This window comes from Parasteatoda tepidariorum, chromosome 5 (genome assembly GCF_982258835.1).
Source record: "Parasteatoda tepidariorum strain Cologne lab strain chromosome 5, Ptep-v5.0, whole genome shotgun sequence".
Classification (NCBI taxonomy): domain Eukaryota; kingdom Metazoa; phylum Arthropoda; class Arachnida; order Araneae; family Theridiidae; genus Parasteatoda; species Parasteatoda tepidariorum.
In genome coordinates, this window is record NC_141759.1 from 115,792,837 (window position 1) to 115,810,595 (window position 17,759).

Sequence of the window (17,759 nt, forward strand, 5' to 3'; positions counted from 1 at the left end):
TACAATAATTCAATTTTATATAAAATAAGTACCTCTATAAAAAAATAAATTTTTTTATCTTAAGCTACCTTCAGAGGAAAAAATATTTATAATATAATAAGATAATAATAGCTTTTGAAGTGATCAATCAGCACCAAATAAAAAATAAATAAATAATAATATTGAAATGAAATGAACCAATTAATAAACTAGTTAATGAAAATTAGACCCCAAAAAGCGTGCAAATTTTGATGATAAAAAATGTGTAAAAAAAGGAGTTTTGGAATTTTAAATGATTCTCAAGAATCTTTTTATTCCGAACATTAGAAAGTTCTCATTTCGCGCTCAAATGTCTTTTGTAATTTTGGAAATTATTACTCAGAAAATTAATCCCATATTTTCAATGTGTTTTCTTTAAATCTGTCAGAATTTTTACACTATTTTCTTAGAATTTTATTGCTGTTTATGTAAAAACTACATTCTGTAAAATAATGGAATATTTTCTTTTTTAAAAGAAATATTTAATATTTTATTATATTTCATATTATGACACATAATTTTTTATATTTTATTTAATTACACACATCAGCATGAACTTTCAGCAATTTTTTTTTTTGTGAAAATGTTTTATCATATATTTAAAGTAAAATTAGAATATATATATACATAAAGAGAGAGATTAACGAAGAAAATAAAGAAAAATAATAAAAGATTTATTTACTTCACATAGGCAGCAAGCACATAGAACTCATAAAATAAGTTAAAAATATATTTAAAGAGAAAAAGAATAAATAAAAAGACTTTTTAAAAAGATTTTAAAAAATACCAAAGCAAAATAAATCAATACAACAGTTAGTAAAAATATATCAATACAATACTATTGTTTAAATACATTTAGTTTCGGATATATTAAGACAGTATTAGAAAGCACTCTTTTTGGCGAATATAGTCGTGTGAGCTAACAAGGAGATTATAAATTTTCTTTACTGTTTGATTTTGACTTCTAAATTTATTATTTTTTTTTAATGTTTAAAAATAATCTCTTTAAAAATAATTTTTATTCTTCTCCTCAAAAAAAAATTTTTCCTTGCTTTTTTTTTTTTTTTTTTTTGCATCTTCATCTGCCTGACTTAACCCAAAACCGATATAAAAGTTGAGCATTTACATTGCTTATTTTTATAGTTGAGTAACAATTCACAATACATTTAAAATGAAAATATTACAACCTGATGATAAAGACTGTGACATTCCTGGCATTCTATTAACTGATTCCCTTGAGTTACCTCAATTTGACTGTAAATAAAAATGAATATTTGAAACAATGACAATCGAAAGAATATATGAATATATATATATATAATATATATATATGTAATATATAATATATAATATATATAATATATATATATGAATATTTAGAAACAGTTTAAACATTTAGAATGAATTAATTAAAACCAGTTGAATAAATAAAGTCATTAAATCCTAATAAACGCACGTATAAGCTGCTAACAAAATTTCAAAATTGCCCCTCTCATTGTAGTTTTGAACCAAAAAATAATTCCAAAGAAACTTTTGCTATTAATTTGAAAATCTCTAACTGTAATCATTATTGAACTCAGTTGTAAAGCATTAATGTATCCAGCAGAGCAGACATTTATTCATTTATTTTTGAAAAAGTTTCAGAAAAAGAAAGAACATCAAAAAGAATACAAAACAATATTTAAGTTTTGCAGATCTTACAAGTTTAAAAAAGAATGTGATGCTGCATTCATTTGGGGTAATGGTTCCCAAATGGTGAACCCTAGGGTTCAGTGGAAGTGTCGCGGGGGTTCCGAGAGTTAGGGATTTTTATTTAACCAGTTATGGTTTTTAAAATTTGCAACTAAATCTGTATCGAATTAGTATCCCATTATTTATTTAATTCCATAATTTATAATTCCAATAATCCATTATTTATTCATTATTTTTGCGAAATTACATTCAATTAAAATTCTTATGATGATTGAAAATTTAAAGCAATGTTTTCTTCTAATAACAATAAAATAAATTAATTATAAATAGGATACGTATTTCTGAAAAATTGCACTATTTGGCATGGAATAAAAATAACCGGACTCAACAATGGAAGAAGTATGTTTCTCCGATTAACATTTTCTACATTTATTTGCGTCCTTTTTCGTTTTTAATTTCATGGAAATCATAGTTCAGCTAATTTATTTTCAGTTTATACATGCACTAAAATCAAATTAAGAATTAGATTAGATGCCGCTCCAGACCTGAGAATACAACTGATTCTATGATATGATAAAAGAAATTTTCATTCTCCATTAAGTTTATTATATATATTAACGAAAAAACATTTAGATCATTACATATTCTCCAAATAATTAATATTCTAAGTGAGTACATTAATATCAGGTGAGTACACAACTTATTATTGAGACAGCTATTGACAAAAGAGAAAATAACGAGAAAGTAAAGACCGAAATCAAATTAGAAACTCATTATTCAAGTGAGAAAAGGGCAAAATTTCTGAAAATACCTCGCTATTCAAATTATGAAAATTAAATATTAAAAAAAAGGGTGTGAAACTATTTTGAAAAGAAAACAAGTCATTTATTAACATATTTATTTGAAGTTTTATTCTTATTTTTAATATGTGTATACATTGACAGTCCAACGAACTGTTAAACTTTAGGTAAAAATAAAGATAAAAAAGAATAAAGTAACAAACGAAAAAAATGTATAAAGAAGACATTTGACAATCCAAAATTTTCCTTTTCTAAAGTTAGAAACTCCCTTGAAAAGTTAGAAGAATCTCATGCCTGATAATTATCATATTTCTTTACATAATCTATAACAGGGTGCGTAGCCACATCTTTCAACAAAAAATAAGCACCTTTTAAGTACTTTTTAAGCACTCAAAAAATATTTTTAAGCACATTAACAAAATGCAAAATAATTTTCAAAGACTTTAGATGATCATGAGAAAATAACTAGTTTCTGACAAAGAATTCTTTTCTTGATTATATTAGCCATTAAAGAATGATCGAGAGATTTTTCGGTTCAATATCAGAGGGTGGAAAATGAAGTCAGCAGAGTTGCACACGAGAAGGCAATAATCTCACCGAACTCAGCTCAGTAGACGCACATTCGGACTCCCAAGTATTTAATCAAGCATGTTAAAAGATTGGTGCTTTCATACGCTATGGACCGACGATATGCCGAAATGAATTGCGAAAATGTTGAATAGAACTGCGTGAAAAGCACGCTTTTGCATAATACTTGGCGAAAATCGACATGGTAACAAAAAAACCTCATTTTTGAAAAGGAAAAACTAAGCATTTTTAAAAACACCTAATGAAAAAAGCACCTTTAAGTACTTTTTTTACAATGCTACGCACCATACATAAAAGTCTGCTTCTTAGTAACAAAAAAATCTCATTTTTGAAAAGGGAAAACTAAGCATTTTTAAAAACACCTAATGAAAAAAGCACCTTTAAGGGCTTTTAAATAATGAAAAAAAGCACCTTTAAGGGCTTTTAAATAATGAAAATAAGCACCTTTAAGTACTTTTTTACAATGCTACGCACAGGGTTGGCAGGTTTTTGACATGTGACAGTTTTTGACAGTTTAAACCCTGGTTTAATCCGTCACGTCAAAAACCTCACTGTCAAAAATGTCAAAAACCTATATTCATATGTGAAATTTAATTAATGCATAAAATTTATATATTTTTTTATAAAGGATAGTGTTTCTAAATATGTTCTAGAAAAAATAAATTAAAAATTTTGAAGAAACACTTATATTTTGAATAGTAACCAAAATCTTGTACTTTTGAAAGCTCACATCTTTTGTAATATTATGTATTCATTTTCATGTGTTATTGAAAATCTGCAGTGATATTATTAAGAAACTTATTTATAACCAAATTTAGTGTATAGTATAGATTATACTAAAAATTAGACATTTTTAAAGATAAACATTAGCAGTTTCGTACATTAGACATCTTTTAAAGAAAAATCTTTTTAATATTCTTTTAAATCTTCTTAATAATCTTTTTAACATAAGACATTACAAATTTAAGTGCTTTCTGTTAAATACACAGAGTAGTTAGTGTCGATTTACAGTATATTCAGCCTATTCATTTACTATGCTGAAAATTTAGTTTATCCAAATACTTGTGAATTTCATTTTGCTGAATACTATATAGTTTTGTTGAATATCTAAATATTCAGCTGTTGAATAATTACTTCTTGCTTTCAAGATATGCATTATTTGTATTCTTAATACAAGTGGAGAAAAAAAAATTAAGAGGTAAAAATTGTTTTTAAATGATAAGTGTAATAATTATAAATAAATATAATAAACAATATGAATTATATTTATCATTATTCACAAATATAACTACTTTTAAATTTAAATTAACATACTGGATAATAAAGATATTCGGTATAACATTAAAATTTTTTTTATACACTTCTATCAAGTTTGTATTTATACAACATAACTTGTAAGTTCCTTATAAATATTAGTTATATGTTCCTTATATGTCAAAAATGCATAGTAATAAACTTTTAATCTTCTTAAGTATCAAAAAAAAATTTTTTTTTCAAAATATAAATATTTAAAAAATTTTTGTGCAAAATTTTTCTGCACATGCATTTGAATATTAATTTTTGAGATTTTAAATCTGTTATTTTACCTTAATTTTAATTAAAAAATATTTTAAAACCTGCTGATTACCTATAGTATAATTAAATTTCAATATAATGCATGGTAACTGTTGGTAGTTTTGAAGTTTATATATTTTCTTGGCAAACTTCAGTTTTTGACATTTTTGACGGGTTTTTGACGGTTTAAACCAGTATTATACCCTTGTCATGTCAAAAACCACTTTTTGACGTCAAAAACCCAACCCTGGCTACGCACCATACATAAAAGTTTGCTTTTTAGTAAAATTTCTTCTTTACCATTAAAACTTTTTCAACCAATAATTGCCTTGTTAATAGGAATGAAACATACTTGCAAATAACACAAGCCAAACCCATCTCCATTGCAAAATCATCCGCATCAGCATTATCATCGCTGCTCTCTGTCTCTTCTTCCTTTTTAGTGACATACTGGTCAAGCTTTGGTAAGTCAGGAGGACTCGAAGGATAATAGGAATAAACCTGAGGAGGTTCTAACTTTGGAATTTTTGCTTCACTCTCCATGCTATCTTGTTTCAACTGCAAAGATTCATTTTATAATATTACAACAGGAATTTTTATACAAATAATGATTACACATTTTTCAGGTGTTTTCCCTGTACATATTATACACAATATATATAGCATTAAATGGACAATCACTGAGCTCTCTATATAAGTCTAGATATACTATTTTTTGGTCACCACTTTTAAAACTCGAAAAAAAGAAATAAAATTCATTGTATTTTCCCAGTTTGTAAGGAAAAACTCAAAATTCCCTCTATTTTGCAGATTTTCCCAGTGGAGCGGCAACCCTGGTTTTATAGTGCAAAAATATACATTTATTCAATTAATTTAATGTTGCCAGGCATAAAACAGAGTTTTGATACTTACATAAAAATGCCTTATCTTACGTGTATTTATTGTTATTGTTATTTTATCCGTTGTCGAACATCCGACCCAATTATGGGTTTACGACTACTTGTGTTCTACTCCGCAGCTTTGTCATTTTGAACCTAATCCAGAAGACAAGGAAATTCCTGGATCAGTACCCCCAGAGATATTAATTTGTAATGGGAACATGGAGGACTTAGCGACGAGACAGATTAAACGTGCAACAGTCACCATTTAATACACTGGGAGTCTTCGGCCGGCGGGGATCGAACCCACGAACTGTTGGACACGTGTCCAGTGCCCTACCAACCAGGCTATCCCGGCCTGTATTTATTGTTAGCAGTTTTTGGCTATCTGGATAAATCATCATTTGTAAACAAACATTTCAAAATTCAATATTAGAAAATTGCTTATCCCATTTAAGGATGAAAATATTTGCTTAAATCTTGGTGTTGTGCTACTATTAAATTTGGATAGAGTGTAACTGAGTAGTCTGCAAATATAATCTGATAGATCTTTTTGCTTTATTCATTTTAGTGAGCAACAGGTGAGTTCTATTGCAATGTTTTTCAATGATACCATGGTTTTCAAGTCTTTCATTTTCTGCTCAATCTTTTAATGCAAAAAGGTACCAGCCTAGCATGACTGGTATCACATTAGGCTTCAATTTTGGTTCTACATTATTTCACCTAATTTACTATCAAAAATTTCCTTACAATATCTCTTCTACCAAGGCTTCAAATTTAAATTATTTAAAATTTTAAACATTAAAATGGAATTTCAATCAGGATTTCGATTCAAAAGGATTTTATAATCAATTCCACAATGACATCCTGAAATGGTATCTAAAACTTCCTTAACTAAGTACAAATAAAAAGTTTCATTTTTGGTTTCAATATGCTACTTTTACTGCTACTATATCTTAGCAAAATGATTGCATCACCAAGTCCAAAAAACTAGATGTGTGTTAGATGATTTGTTAGATGAATTTCTTTTTTGAAATTTCTTGAAACTAACTTTCTTGAACTAAAAATCTTCTGCTTGCATAAACTTCCATTTGAACTGGTTTGCTTTCGATTTCACCCGTTATTGTATCCAGGTTGCTCTTCATTTAGGAAAACATTATCTGATTTTAATTCGTACTTACTTATTTCATTAACATTATTTTCACAGAAATTATCTTCAATATCGTTTTTGATTTACTGGCCTAGACTGATTTTACTTAGCATAACATGCCTTTTCAATGTGTTTGATTTTCTTACAATTAAATTTATTATGATTCAAACAGAAATGCTGTTTATCTGTTTTGATTTGAACAAAGTACATCAGGGCTTTCAATATCAGATTGGAACACTTAATTGATGGTTCACTTGATGATATTTTATGAGTTTTAGAAAGCTTCGCTTTGTCGCGCCTTCGGAGATCTGACGTCAGTGGTTTTCCTTCATGATTTCAACTGCACTTTTCTGTGCCTTCTCTTTAGCGGAAGCTATTTTCAGGGTTATTTCTAAATCAATGTCATCTTCCTCAAATAATCAATCAAGTATTGATCAATCCCTCAAACCTGACACAAAAACACTGCTGAGTGTTAAACATATTCTCTGAATATTCACAGAGAATAGTTAAAAGTGCGTAAAGTAAAAATTATTTATCGTTTACCCCTCATATTGTTTATGATTAAGAAACAAATAATCGCTCGGAATTATTAAGTCTTTAGGTTTAAAATGATTTTTTAACATCGTTTTGAGCTCTTTAAAGCTTTTATCTGTTGAGTTTTAACAAATTATTTAGTTTAGCTTTTAAACTGGCTATCAGCACTTCCACATGTTTAGTTGCATTGACATTTTGAACATCAAGCTTGACTTGATCTAGAAAAGAATCCTTCAGCAGTTTCATCAAATTTCTCAAGCTATACAGAGAATTTTTTGTTCCTATTTTTTCATTTAAAAGCTTTTGTAAAGGGCTTAATTGATTCTTTAACTAAATTTTTAATTTAAATTCTGTTTCTAAATTTGCCATCTTCGGGGAAACTCCTTAACTCATCAGGATTCAGGAGATGACCACTTTGATTTGTAGTTGGAAATGCCAGATTCGTTGCCAACTGCCAGGTTCTTTTATATGGAATGCAGTTTTGTCATTCAGCTTGTGTTAAATACACCAATGTGTGACTGAATTGATATCAGGCATTCATATCACAGCCAACGTAATCTGTCAGTATAAAAGGATATTATTTATACACTACAATAATGTACAAAGTTCCATTTAGAAAAAAGATTTTATAATCACCTATTACAGCAACAGGGCCTAATTTACTGCCTTTTAGCGATACCTTCACAAATTCAACGGTTGCTTCACAAAATACATTTTCTTAAAATTTTATTTTCCTGTCTCATAAGAAACCATAAATCCATATTTTTGTGTTGATTTTTAATTTTAATTTTCACAAACTATGTCTAAATTTTCACAAAATAGGTGCCTCTCAGAAAAACCTAGACAGACCCCTAAGCAAATATTGAAAATAAAAATTTCGCAAATTCAAGTCAGGCAGTTTTACTTAAGCTAAAAATCTGCCTAAATCATGGCATTAAAGATTTCAAATCAATATTTAGGTAGATAACAATTCATAGTTATATTATCGGTTATATAAACTAAATAGTTGTATAATGACATTCTATATTCAAGGGCAAGACTGGAAACTGTACTTGGCGGGCACATTGTTCTACTCATTGGCCACTATAATAATTTTGCTTCCAAATTATATAAAAAACAAAACATTTTAGTGAAAAAAGTATATTATTACTATTATAAGTAACTAACAGCATTAACGCGTATTTTCATTTAAAAAACAATTATAAGGGCACAATATTAATTCGTTTTCAAAAGGAATATTTCTGTTTTGAAAATTTAAACTTTCAATACTCATTTTACTATATCTAATGCACTACTATAAAAATTAAAATGCAATTCCATAAAAATTGTCTGACAAATACCACCACATCAATACATATTTATTACAATATATATTAATTATTGATCTGAGTACATTTCAAGTTCTGTACACTAAACACTAATTTTATAAAAAATAAATTACATAGAGGATTATGGCATGGATAAGAGACTGAACTTTAAGTTCATTTTTTAATATAAATATGAATTCAATTTTAACAGGAAAACCTTTTGTCAGATTAAAAGTTATTCACTCATTTAATTTTTAATATAATACCTAATGAAAAACAAATAAATTCCTGAAAAATGAAAAGAATTATTTTCAATTCTTAAAATTAGGACATTTAGGTCAAGTTGTATCAGACCACCGTTTCATTTGAGTCCTTCAGATGCCACACTAAGGATTATTAGCCAGTATAAATCAACCAAATATCAAAAGCCAACAATTTTTCAGGACTAATTATTAGCAGCTAATTAAATGTAAAGTGAAATTTTTTATAAAGTGCAAACACTTGTAAAAAAACTGATAATGCCCATTCGATATTTGCAAATCGTATTTTAAGCACCTCAACTGATGTGAAAATGGGGGGGGGTATAACTAATAACTGAAGGGAAAAAAAAGGTTGGAAAACCACTCGAATTTACGCCGGAACATTCAGAAATCTAGCTTTTCAATATTACTCAAATTCAAAATTTGAGAAAGCCTATGAAATATATTGAAATTTGAAAAATCATGAAGATTGCAGCAAAAAAATAAAACCTATAAATATCTATAATAACTATTATAAAGTGATTGGAAAATGACTAGAATTTGCAACATAGAATTTACAAATTGTTGCAAATAAAAATACAAATTATGTTTCGCAATAAAATTGCATTAAAAAAATTTTATTTTATCTCTGGCGTTGAACAGTCAACCCAGTTTTGGGTCCAAAACAGGGACTGTGTCCAACTTTCTAGCCTTGTCATTTTGAACCAATCCAGAAGACAAGGAAACTCCTGGATCACTACCTCCAGAGGTATTGATTTGTTATGAGAACATGGAGGACTTTGCGACTCGATAGATTTAATGTGCATCAGTCACCATTTACTACAGGGAGTCTTTCGCTAGGGGAGATCGAACCCACGACCTCTCGGACATGGGCCCAGTTCCCTACCAACTAGGCTATCCTGGCCCCTATTAAGACTATTGTATTATATCAAGTGAAAAGGACAAAAAAAAGCAATAAATAACTTATTGGTCAATTTATTAAAATGTATTAAAACAGGCTATTTGGCCACCTAATTCCAATGAAGCATTAAAACACATTTTCGGTTTCGAAGACACGATGCATCAATAAATTCTTTAGCGCAACAGAAATGTTTCTAAAAGCAAAACCCTGCACTCCAGCTAAAAGGGTTTGCAATGGAATAAGTATGTCAGCTTTTGCTGCCAAAGGGTGCAATAACTAGTGTTGAAAGTTGATATATTTTAAAATGAAAATTAATAAAATGAGAAATAAGTTGGAAAAGGGAAGAGAAGGCACAACTTGGTTTAGACAACACACAATTGTCTAAAATTTAGAGAACGTCTGAATGGAATTGTCATCGACGAATAAAGAAAAAAACCTTTTTAGCAAAGCAGGTTATGTCACACTAGTGCCTCGAGAGAAAGTCAAAAATGCGCTAAAAAACATTCAGGCTACCTGTAGTAAAATGAGATTATGTGCGAATTAAACTAAAAAAAAGTTAAAGTATGCATTTTCAAAAATAAATGTTTCCATTAACGCAAGGAATTTGAGAGAAAACACAACTTAAGACCACTCTATCGTAATAGACTGATAATATTATTTACGGAAAAAAGTTTTAGATGAACTATTTGTACAAATGAAAAACTTTAAATTTATATCAGGCTATCGTAATAGATAGAGAACATTACGAGTAAATGGGGGAGAAAAAGTTAGTGTAAAACTTTTAAAAAAATGCATTAAGAGAAACTTAACACATAAGTAAACCAGTCTAGCAAGACTGATAAAATTCTAAGCAAACCGCAAAAGTTAAAATTTATGAACACCCATGTAAAAATCAAATTTACTATCAAAAGCCAAAAAATTATCAAAGTTAAACGCTAGACTAATTTAGAAAATTAAAAAATCAATTAAATTTACAACTGTAAATAAAAACTTCAGAGTAAAAACATTTAAAAAAAGAAAATATTTTATAAAAAATTACATTTAATCACACATTTAACCTTGCACAAAAAAAAATCGCAAGCTCTTAAAGACTTAATTTTAAATGGTAAAATACAAAATAGAGCAAATTCGGTTAAATAATACCAGAGAAATAAAAGAAAAGTTATATTTTTTTAAATTTGGACCTCCACTTCCTTAACTTTTTGTGTTTATTTTTTGTAACTTATAACTCATAACTATAACAGTAAAAGTAAATTTAAATCGTAGAGGAAAGAATGTTTCACATTGATATGCGATAAACAATAATTAATTAGCTGAGTGAAAGGTTATTCATTGAGGGCATATGCTAACATGTGAAGAGCTTCAGCAGAAATCTTGATGGAAAGTCAGCTTTCAGTTCTGCAGAGGAAAGAAGACGCAGGCAGACAAACAGCAGCCATTTTTTAAAATGTAAGTTAGTTAATATTCGTTTCTTGGGCACAAATTTAAATTTGTAAATGAAAAAATTTTTAAAATTTTATGCTATATTGTTTGAATTTTATATTTCGAGCAGATGGACTCTCTCTTTTTCGCAAATGGAGAAATTAGCATCTTGCCAAACATAGATGTTCCCTGTAAAAGATCATAGAGAGAAATTTCAAACGTTTCTCGTTATTTATTAGCATATATATTAGCATCCAGTCCCACGATTAAAATAGTCTTTTTTTGTCTATAAAATTATACTATGTAACAATAATTTATAACGAAACGAACATAAACTTTTTAAACGAAATGGGCATAACCATTTTGAAGTTTGAACAAAACAGAGCCAAATATCTTTAGATAGAATAAGTTTTTGAAAACAATGCACTTATATAACTTTATTTGCAAATTTGAACTATTAAGTTGCACAGAAGAAAAAATTGAATTTAACATTTAGATGATTCAAAAGACAATTGATGCAAACGATTTGCATAAAAATTTGTATAAAAATATTCTTTACGCATTTTGTTAAATGTACGTGAAATTTCAAAGTTTATTATCGAATAATCTTTGCGTAAAACGTTTCTAAAAGAGCAGTAACTGCGACAATAATTTTTCTTAATAACAGAAGTAATTTTTAAGCTTACAATGTGTGGTACCATACAGTACAAAATGCAATTTAGATTTACATTATAATGAATCTGCAAACAATGGTATCAAAATCAGTGATATAAGCTTCTTAGAAACACACTTGAGAAAAATGATGCGAAAGTATAAAATATGTCTTAATTTAAATATTTTGAATTAATTTGTTCGAGCCCCCCTGTCTAGAGAGGCGTGGCCGTCGACTACCTGCAGTACATAAAGGCACACGAAATATGATCATAATGGGATCTTTAATGGTAACAATAAAAATCAAATACAAAAATATCGTGCTCTTTATCGATAACGAAAAGTAGCAAATACAAAAATATCACGATCAATATCTTAACATACCAATAAAACAATATATTGATTATACATAAAGATAATTATTGGATACGATATATTATTGTGAATAAATATAAATTTTATTTGAGTAAAAAAAATATTGTTAAATTAAATAACATAAATTTAGAAAAATACTGAAATATATAATTAAATGGAATTATTTTTCACAAAATAATTAAATTCAGCACTCATAAAGAATAATCTCTGTAACAACTGTTGAAAGCATCCAATAACACAGTTGCTATAACTAATAAAAATTAAACATTATTACTTAAATAGAATACCTTTTCCAGATTTCTCTTTTCAGACTTCCTGTTATCTTCTGAGGAGTATTTTGCAGTTTCAACAGACGAAGCTTTTTTTATATGAAGTTTATTCTCACCGTCCTGTGACAAAAAAATGCATTTCTTTTTAATATTAAATAACAAGATTTCTTTCTCCTAACTAAGAACTTTTCAAGAATTTTCCCCCAATTATAAATGCAGTACAACTTGGTTATTTTAAGGCCTTACTTTAATGCCAACTGGTTTCAATGAAAGAATAAGGTTAAAAATATAAAACTCTGATGTTACAAGCACTCCTTACATTTATCAAAAACTTCTTGAAAATTATTTTATTGAAGATCCTTTTGGCACACCACGTGGCTGAATCACAGAGACACGGCAACAGAATTCTCGCAGAAAGACTTTTCGTTCGAAAAGCAAAAAATTTAACTTTTCTTTTCAACAGAAATGTACACTTAATATTTGAATCCTGCATTTAGATAATAACTTTTTGACGCATTCGATTCCCCCCGATAGTATTGTAAATCGAGGTAACGTTTCGATCGTATTTTTTACCGTCGTTGATATCGATTTTTGTGTGGTTTTTAAATATCCTGATATATTTCAAACAATACGAAAAATCAGAATCCTGCATTTAAGTATTTATTTTTTAAGGCAATAATTCTATCTAATTTTTGACAGTTATTTGTATTGATTTCCCCATAGTTTTTAAATCCAATATTTTTCTATACGATATTATTTATTACGACCTGATCTCGAAACACGCGTTTGAGGAGTCCGACGCGTGTGGTTTTCATTTTTAATTGTTTTTTTATTGTGATGATTCACAAAATGCGAAAAAGGAAATAATGTGTGCATTCCCTGCAAAATATATCACCCATAATATTAAAAAGAAATTATTACATGTTCAATTAAAAAATATATATATATTATAGTTTTTTTTGTAAACACAGAGCTATTGTTATTTTAAATTAGTAACTTAGATGCTTGTTATTATTAAAAGTATCTTGCAGAAAGATATTAGTGCCAGAGAGTTTTGTCGCAGAAAGCCCGACAAAATTCTGCCATAGGGTTGAAGATATTTAAATATATATATATATATATATATATATATATATATATATACTAGGGGACTCCGCCCCCTGCTCACTACGCTCGCCAACCCCCAGAACTGCTTCGCATTTCCATTGCATATTGCTTCGCAATCTTATAAAAACATTTTAACAAATTTAAATTTTGAAATAAAAATGCCAGACATTGAAATCAATTACTTAATGAAATTTATACACTTCTCTGCCCCCTTCACAATTTGATTATCTTTTCTTCATGTAGCTGAGAAATTTGGAGCTGTAGCAGAGAATATATCTCAATAAGAAATGCTTTCCCGTTTAGAATTCCGCCATTCATTTCTCTGACGTCTGCCAGAGATATTTCGACGCCTGATAGCAGGCATTTTATTTAGGCAGCAGGCACTAAATAAATAAAAATAGAACTAAATAACTAAGATATCGTTTTAAATCTCAAATCAAAATAATTGTTTGTAGAAAGTTTGTTTTGGTTAGAATATTCGCACGTTTGTTTTAGTTTGAATATTCGCACAATGCCATTGCCATTCTATTGTAACGAAACAAAAAATTTATCATGAAACTAAAAATTTATCAAAGGAACTAAAGATATTGAATTCTTTTTTTAAGAAATTCAGTTCCGTTTTTTTTTATCCACTCTTATTTTTGTTTATCAATCTATTAATTCAGAAATGCTTTAAATCAAACGATGCTTACGGAAACAATGCTTATGCGAACCACCCGAAAAATAATTTGCTGAATTCTCATTGGTTGAAACTAAATTATTAATTTTATTAATTAATTAAAGGAAATTTTCATAATTTAAGACCTTATTGCACATCTACATAACAATACCTTTAAAACGACACCTTATTTGTTTAATTCTGTTGCGTAGTTTGGGAGTTTTTAGCGAGACAAAATATTGCTAGCCTATTAATATATATATGTATATATATATATATATATATATATATATATATATATATATATATATATATATATATATATATATATATATATATGAAACATATGTGTGTATGTTCATATATATATATATATATATGAGCACATATATATATACGCATACATATATACGCACATATATCATGTGCACATATATATATGTGTGTATGTTCCTCTTCTCAAAAGGGTTTTTTTTTCATTTAGATTCTGTGTAAACTAGAGTGAGTTGGAAACATTTACTTTTTCATTAACACTTCAGTGTGTAAGAGTTGTATAGTTCAATAAATAATAAATGAGTTTTTTTAAAATAACAAATATTGTTTTTTAAAGAAAAAGAAACAAAAAAAATTTTCAAGCTGAAGACCATGTGGCAGAATTTCTTCGAGCTTTGGGCAACAAACTTCCCTAGCACTAATATTTTGCTTTAAGATACTTTTAATTACAACATTTATTTATTTAACGTAACAGAAACATTGTGTTTACAGAAGAAAGTATAGAATAAAAATGTATACAAATTTGTAATTGTAAAATTTTTTTCAATTTCAATCAAGCTTTTTTTTTCCTATACACATTAATGCATATTCAAATAAAATAAAATAAGTTTTTCTTTAATATAACATTCTTCGTCTTATCAATTATCATTTTGTCAAAAAAGTATAAACTATTTTCAATTACAGGTTAATGTTGTTTTTTTTTTTTTTTTTTTTGTAAAAAAAGGAAACAGGAGACGTTAAATTGAGCATTGATTGTAGTTGATACTCACATATTATAAATTTGCTTCAAGCTCTTAATATATAAAATACACATAATTTATGTATTAAAATAAGATAAAAATGACATTTCAGCTAATACTCTTATAAAAAATAACTATTTGAGGAATTAAATAAAAAATAGGGACTTTTTCAGTGTATTCTAATTGTATAATTGTAAAGTGTAATAATTGTATTTTCTAATGCAATTCAATTGAATTTAAAAGCTAAGGGAGCAACTTATATACAAAGTAATATACGAAGCATACATTTGGGATTTTAGGGTATCATTTGAAAGGTTGAGGAGAAACAGCACACTAAAAATTATACAAATTAAATTTTTATTGCATTTTTCAATAATTTTAAGATCAGTGTACTAAAATATTTTGGTAAAAATATACAACATTTATATACACATAAAATTGCAATTTATTTAGCTGTAATAATCTTTATTGGAGACTGCGAAGAGGTAGTTGAGAAATAAATGTAGCCAAAGAATTTTCCCAAAATGAAGGGAGATGAATTTTGGCTGTTATTCTCTAAAAATGTATGAGGGTAGATAAACAAGAAAAAGGACAAGACTAGCACTTGAAACTGCTGAAAATTATGGAAAAGAAGCATTTTATTCACGTTGTATAGATCTCCAAAGTAAAGGGAAATTCTTCTTTTTTATGTAAGCAAAATACATAATAAATTTCGAAAATGAGCAGGACTTCAGGGTTAAGTCCTACAGGATAACTCCGCCCACCAAGAAATCAAAAATGCGACTCTCATGTATAACTTTTATCAAGGAAGGTTAAAAAAATTATTGATATTCGCAATTAATTTATTGCCAAGACTTTTTTTCTTAGTGTTACACATTCAAATCAGTTGGCAGGAAAAAGAAAGTGTGAGAAATAATAACAAATTTTAATGAATTCAAAACTTTAGCAACTATAAAACAGTTTAGGTTTATGTGATAATGAGTTTAGCAGATGTAGAGTGAATCCCTAAAAAAAGAATTTATTCTGCACTAAATTCAAGGTTGTGGTATTAAAAGATTGCAGTTATTAGGAATTTTTTATTTTTTTTACTGAGAAAAGGATTAAGTAAGATAATGTGGTTTTTAAACGAAAGGACATGTTTTATGCATATTTCAGCATAACACACGATTTTGTAAAAAAAAACAAGTTACTTTTTAAAAATCCTAAAAGCAGCAACAACAAAAAACATTCACGTAGTTCAAAAAAATCATAAGGGAAATAATTTTTTTTTATTTGTTCTTATACTACAGCAAGTTATGGATAATTTAAAAAAGTTATAAGTATTGTAATGCTTTAGCTTCTATTCCTTGAATTTTTCGATTTTTACAATGATAAAATCAAGAGAAAAATACGTATAATAAGATTTGAAAAATGTATAAAGTTTATCACAATCCTTGAAAAAATTCATCAAAAAGTATTTTTTAAAGGGTTTGGTTGCGTTGTTCTCTCTTAATGTCTTCATTTTTCATTGGTGTTTATTTTTTTATTTTCATCTATTTATTTTGCTACAATTAGGAAAAAAAGTTACAACTACATATATGCAGGTATTTTTTTAAGAAAAATTTAGGTATTTACATATTGTGGACAATTTTCAAATGAAAAACTTTTTTTTTTAATGGCGGGCACTTGGGGTTTGTCCCATTGGCTACAGAAATGCCAGAACTGCTACTCTCTTCTCGTTACCCAGAGGGCACCTGTGGCGAAGCCACGGCGGTGAAGCAGCGTCGCCCAAGTCACACAACCACAAACCCGTTTATAGGGCGGGTCACATTCACACAAAGAGGAAATGACAAAGAACACAGAGAGAGAAAGGACAAAGAACACTGAGAGAGAAAGGACAAAGAACACATACCCTGAGCAGGATTCGAACCCACGGCCAATGGCTCCGCAGTCACGCTAACCACTCGGCCGGCTCAAATTAAAAACTAGAATTATTAACTAAATTATATGTATCCATTAGGCTAAATTTCATTAAAATCAAATTACTCATGATCAATCCAGAATTCCAATGAAAAATTTATATCTAAAATTAATCCAGATGATCAATCAAAAATTTAAAAACAAACAAATATATGCTATTTAAATGCCTTTTAAAAAAATGTGGATCGTAGAATTGTATTAGAACAATTTTATCAGAAAAAATAAATTGTAGAAATATGACAACTGTATTTTTCCTATTTTAATTAAATAATGACCTTGTATGTAATGAAATATACAGTGGGATAGAGTTATTTGTGAAAACTAGATAGTTTTCTTTCATTCTCCATTGATAATTAAGTTACGAGCACAGGAGCTTACTTAATAAGTACATTAAAAATATTTTAATTTTTCAAAGTACGTTTTTTTTCTTTCTTCGTATTGGCCAGTTAGCGTGCTCGATTCAGGGTATCTGCTACATTTTAGATTTTCAAATTCATGACCTTTCATGACTCATTCCAAGATCTTTTCATGACTAAACGAAGTTACTATTCTCTCCGAAAAAAACGCAACAATAAATTTAAAAAAGTATTACAATAACATTTATTGAAATGATAGGTATCACC

At 28.0% G+C, this 17,759-nt stretch overlaps 1 protein-coding gene across 4 annotated transcripts in view; it reads right to left on the reverse strand.

Moving 5' to 3' along the window:
• LOC107437128 (integrator complex subunit 12) overlaps positions 1-17,759 on the reverse strand; it is a 29,049-nt gene that overhangs the window by 8,445 nt on the left and 2,845 nt on the right. For all 4 annotated transcript variants that reach the window (XM_016049029.4, XM_016049030.4, XM_016049031.4 and 1 more), the window contains exons 3-5: positions 12,418-12,519; positions 5,005-5,210; positions 1,206-1,272 (exon numbers count right to left, since the gene is read on the reverse strand). In XM_016049029.4, coding sequence (XP_015904515.1) covers positions 1,206-1,272; positions 5,005-5,210; positions 12,418-12,519 — 375 coding nt within the window. The remainder of the gene's footprint in view (positions 1-1,205; positions 1,273-5,004; positions 5,211-12,417; positions 12,520-17,759) is intronic.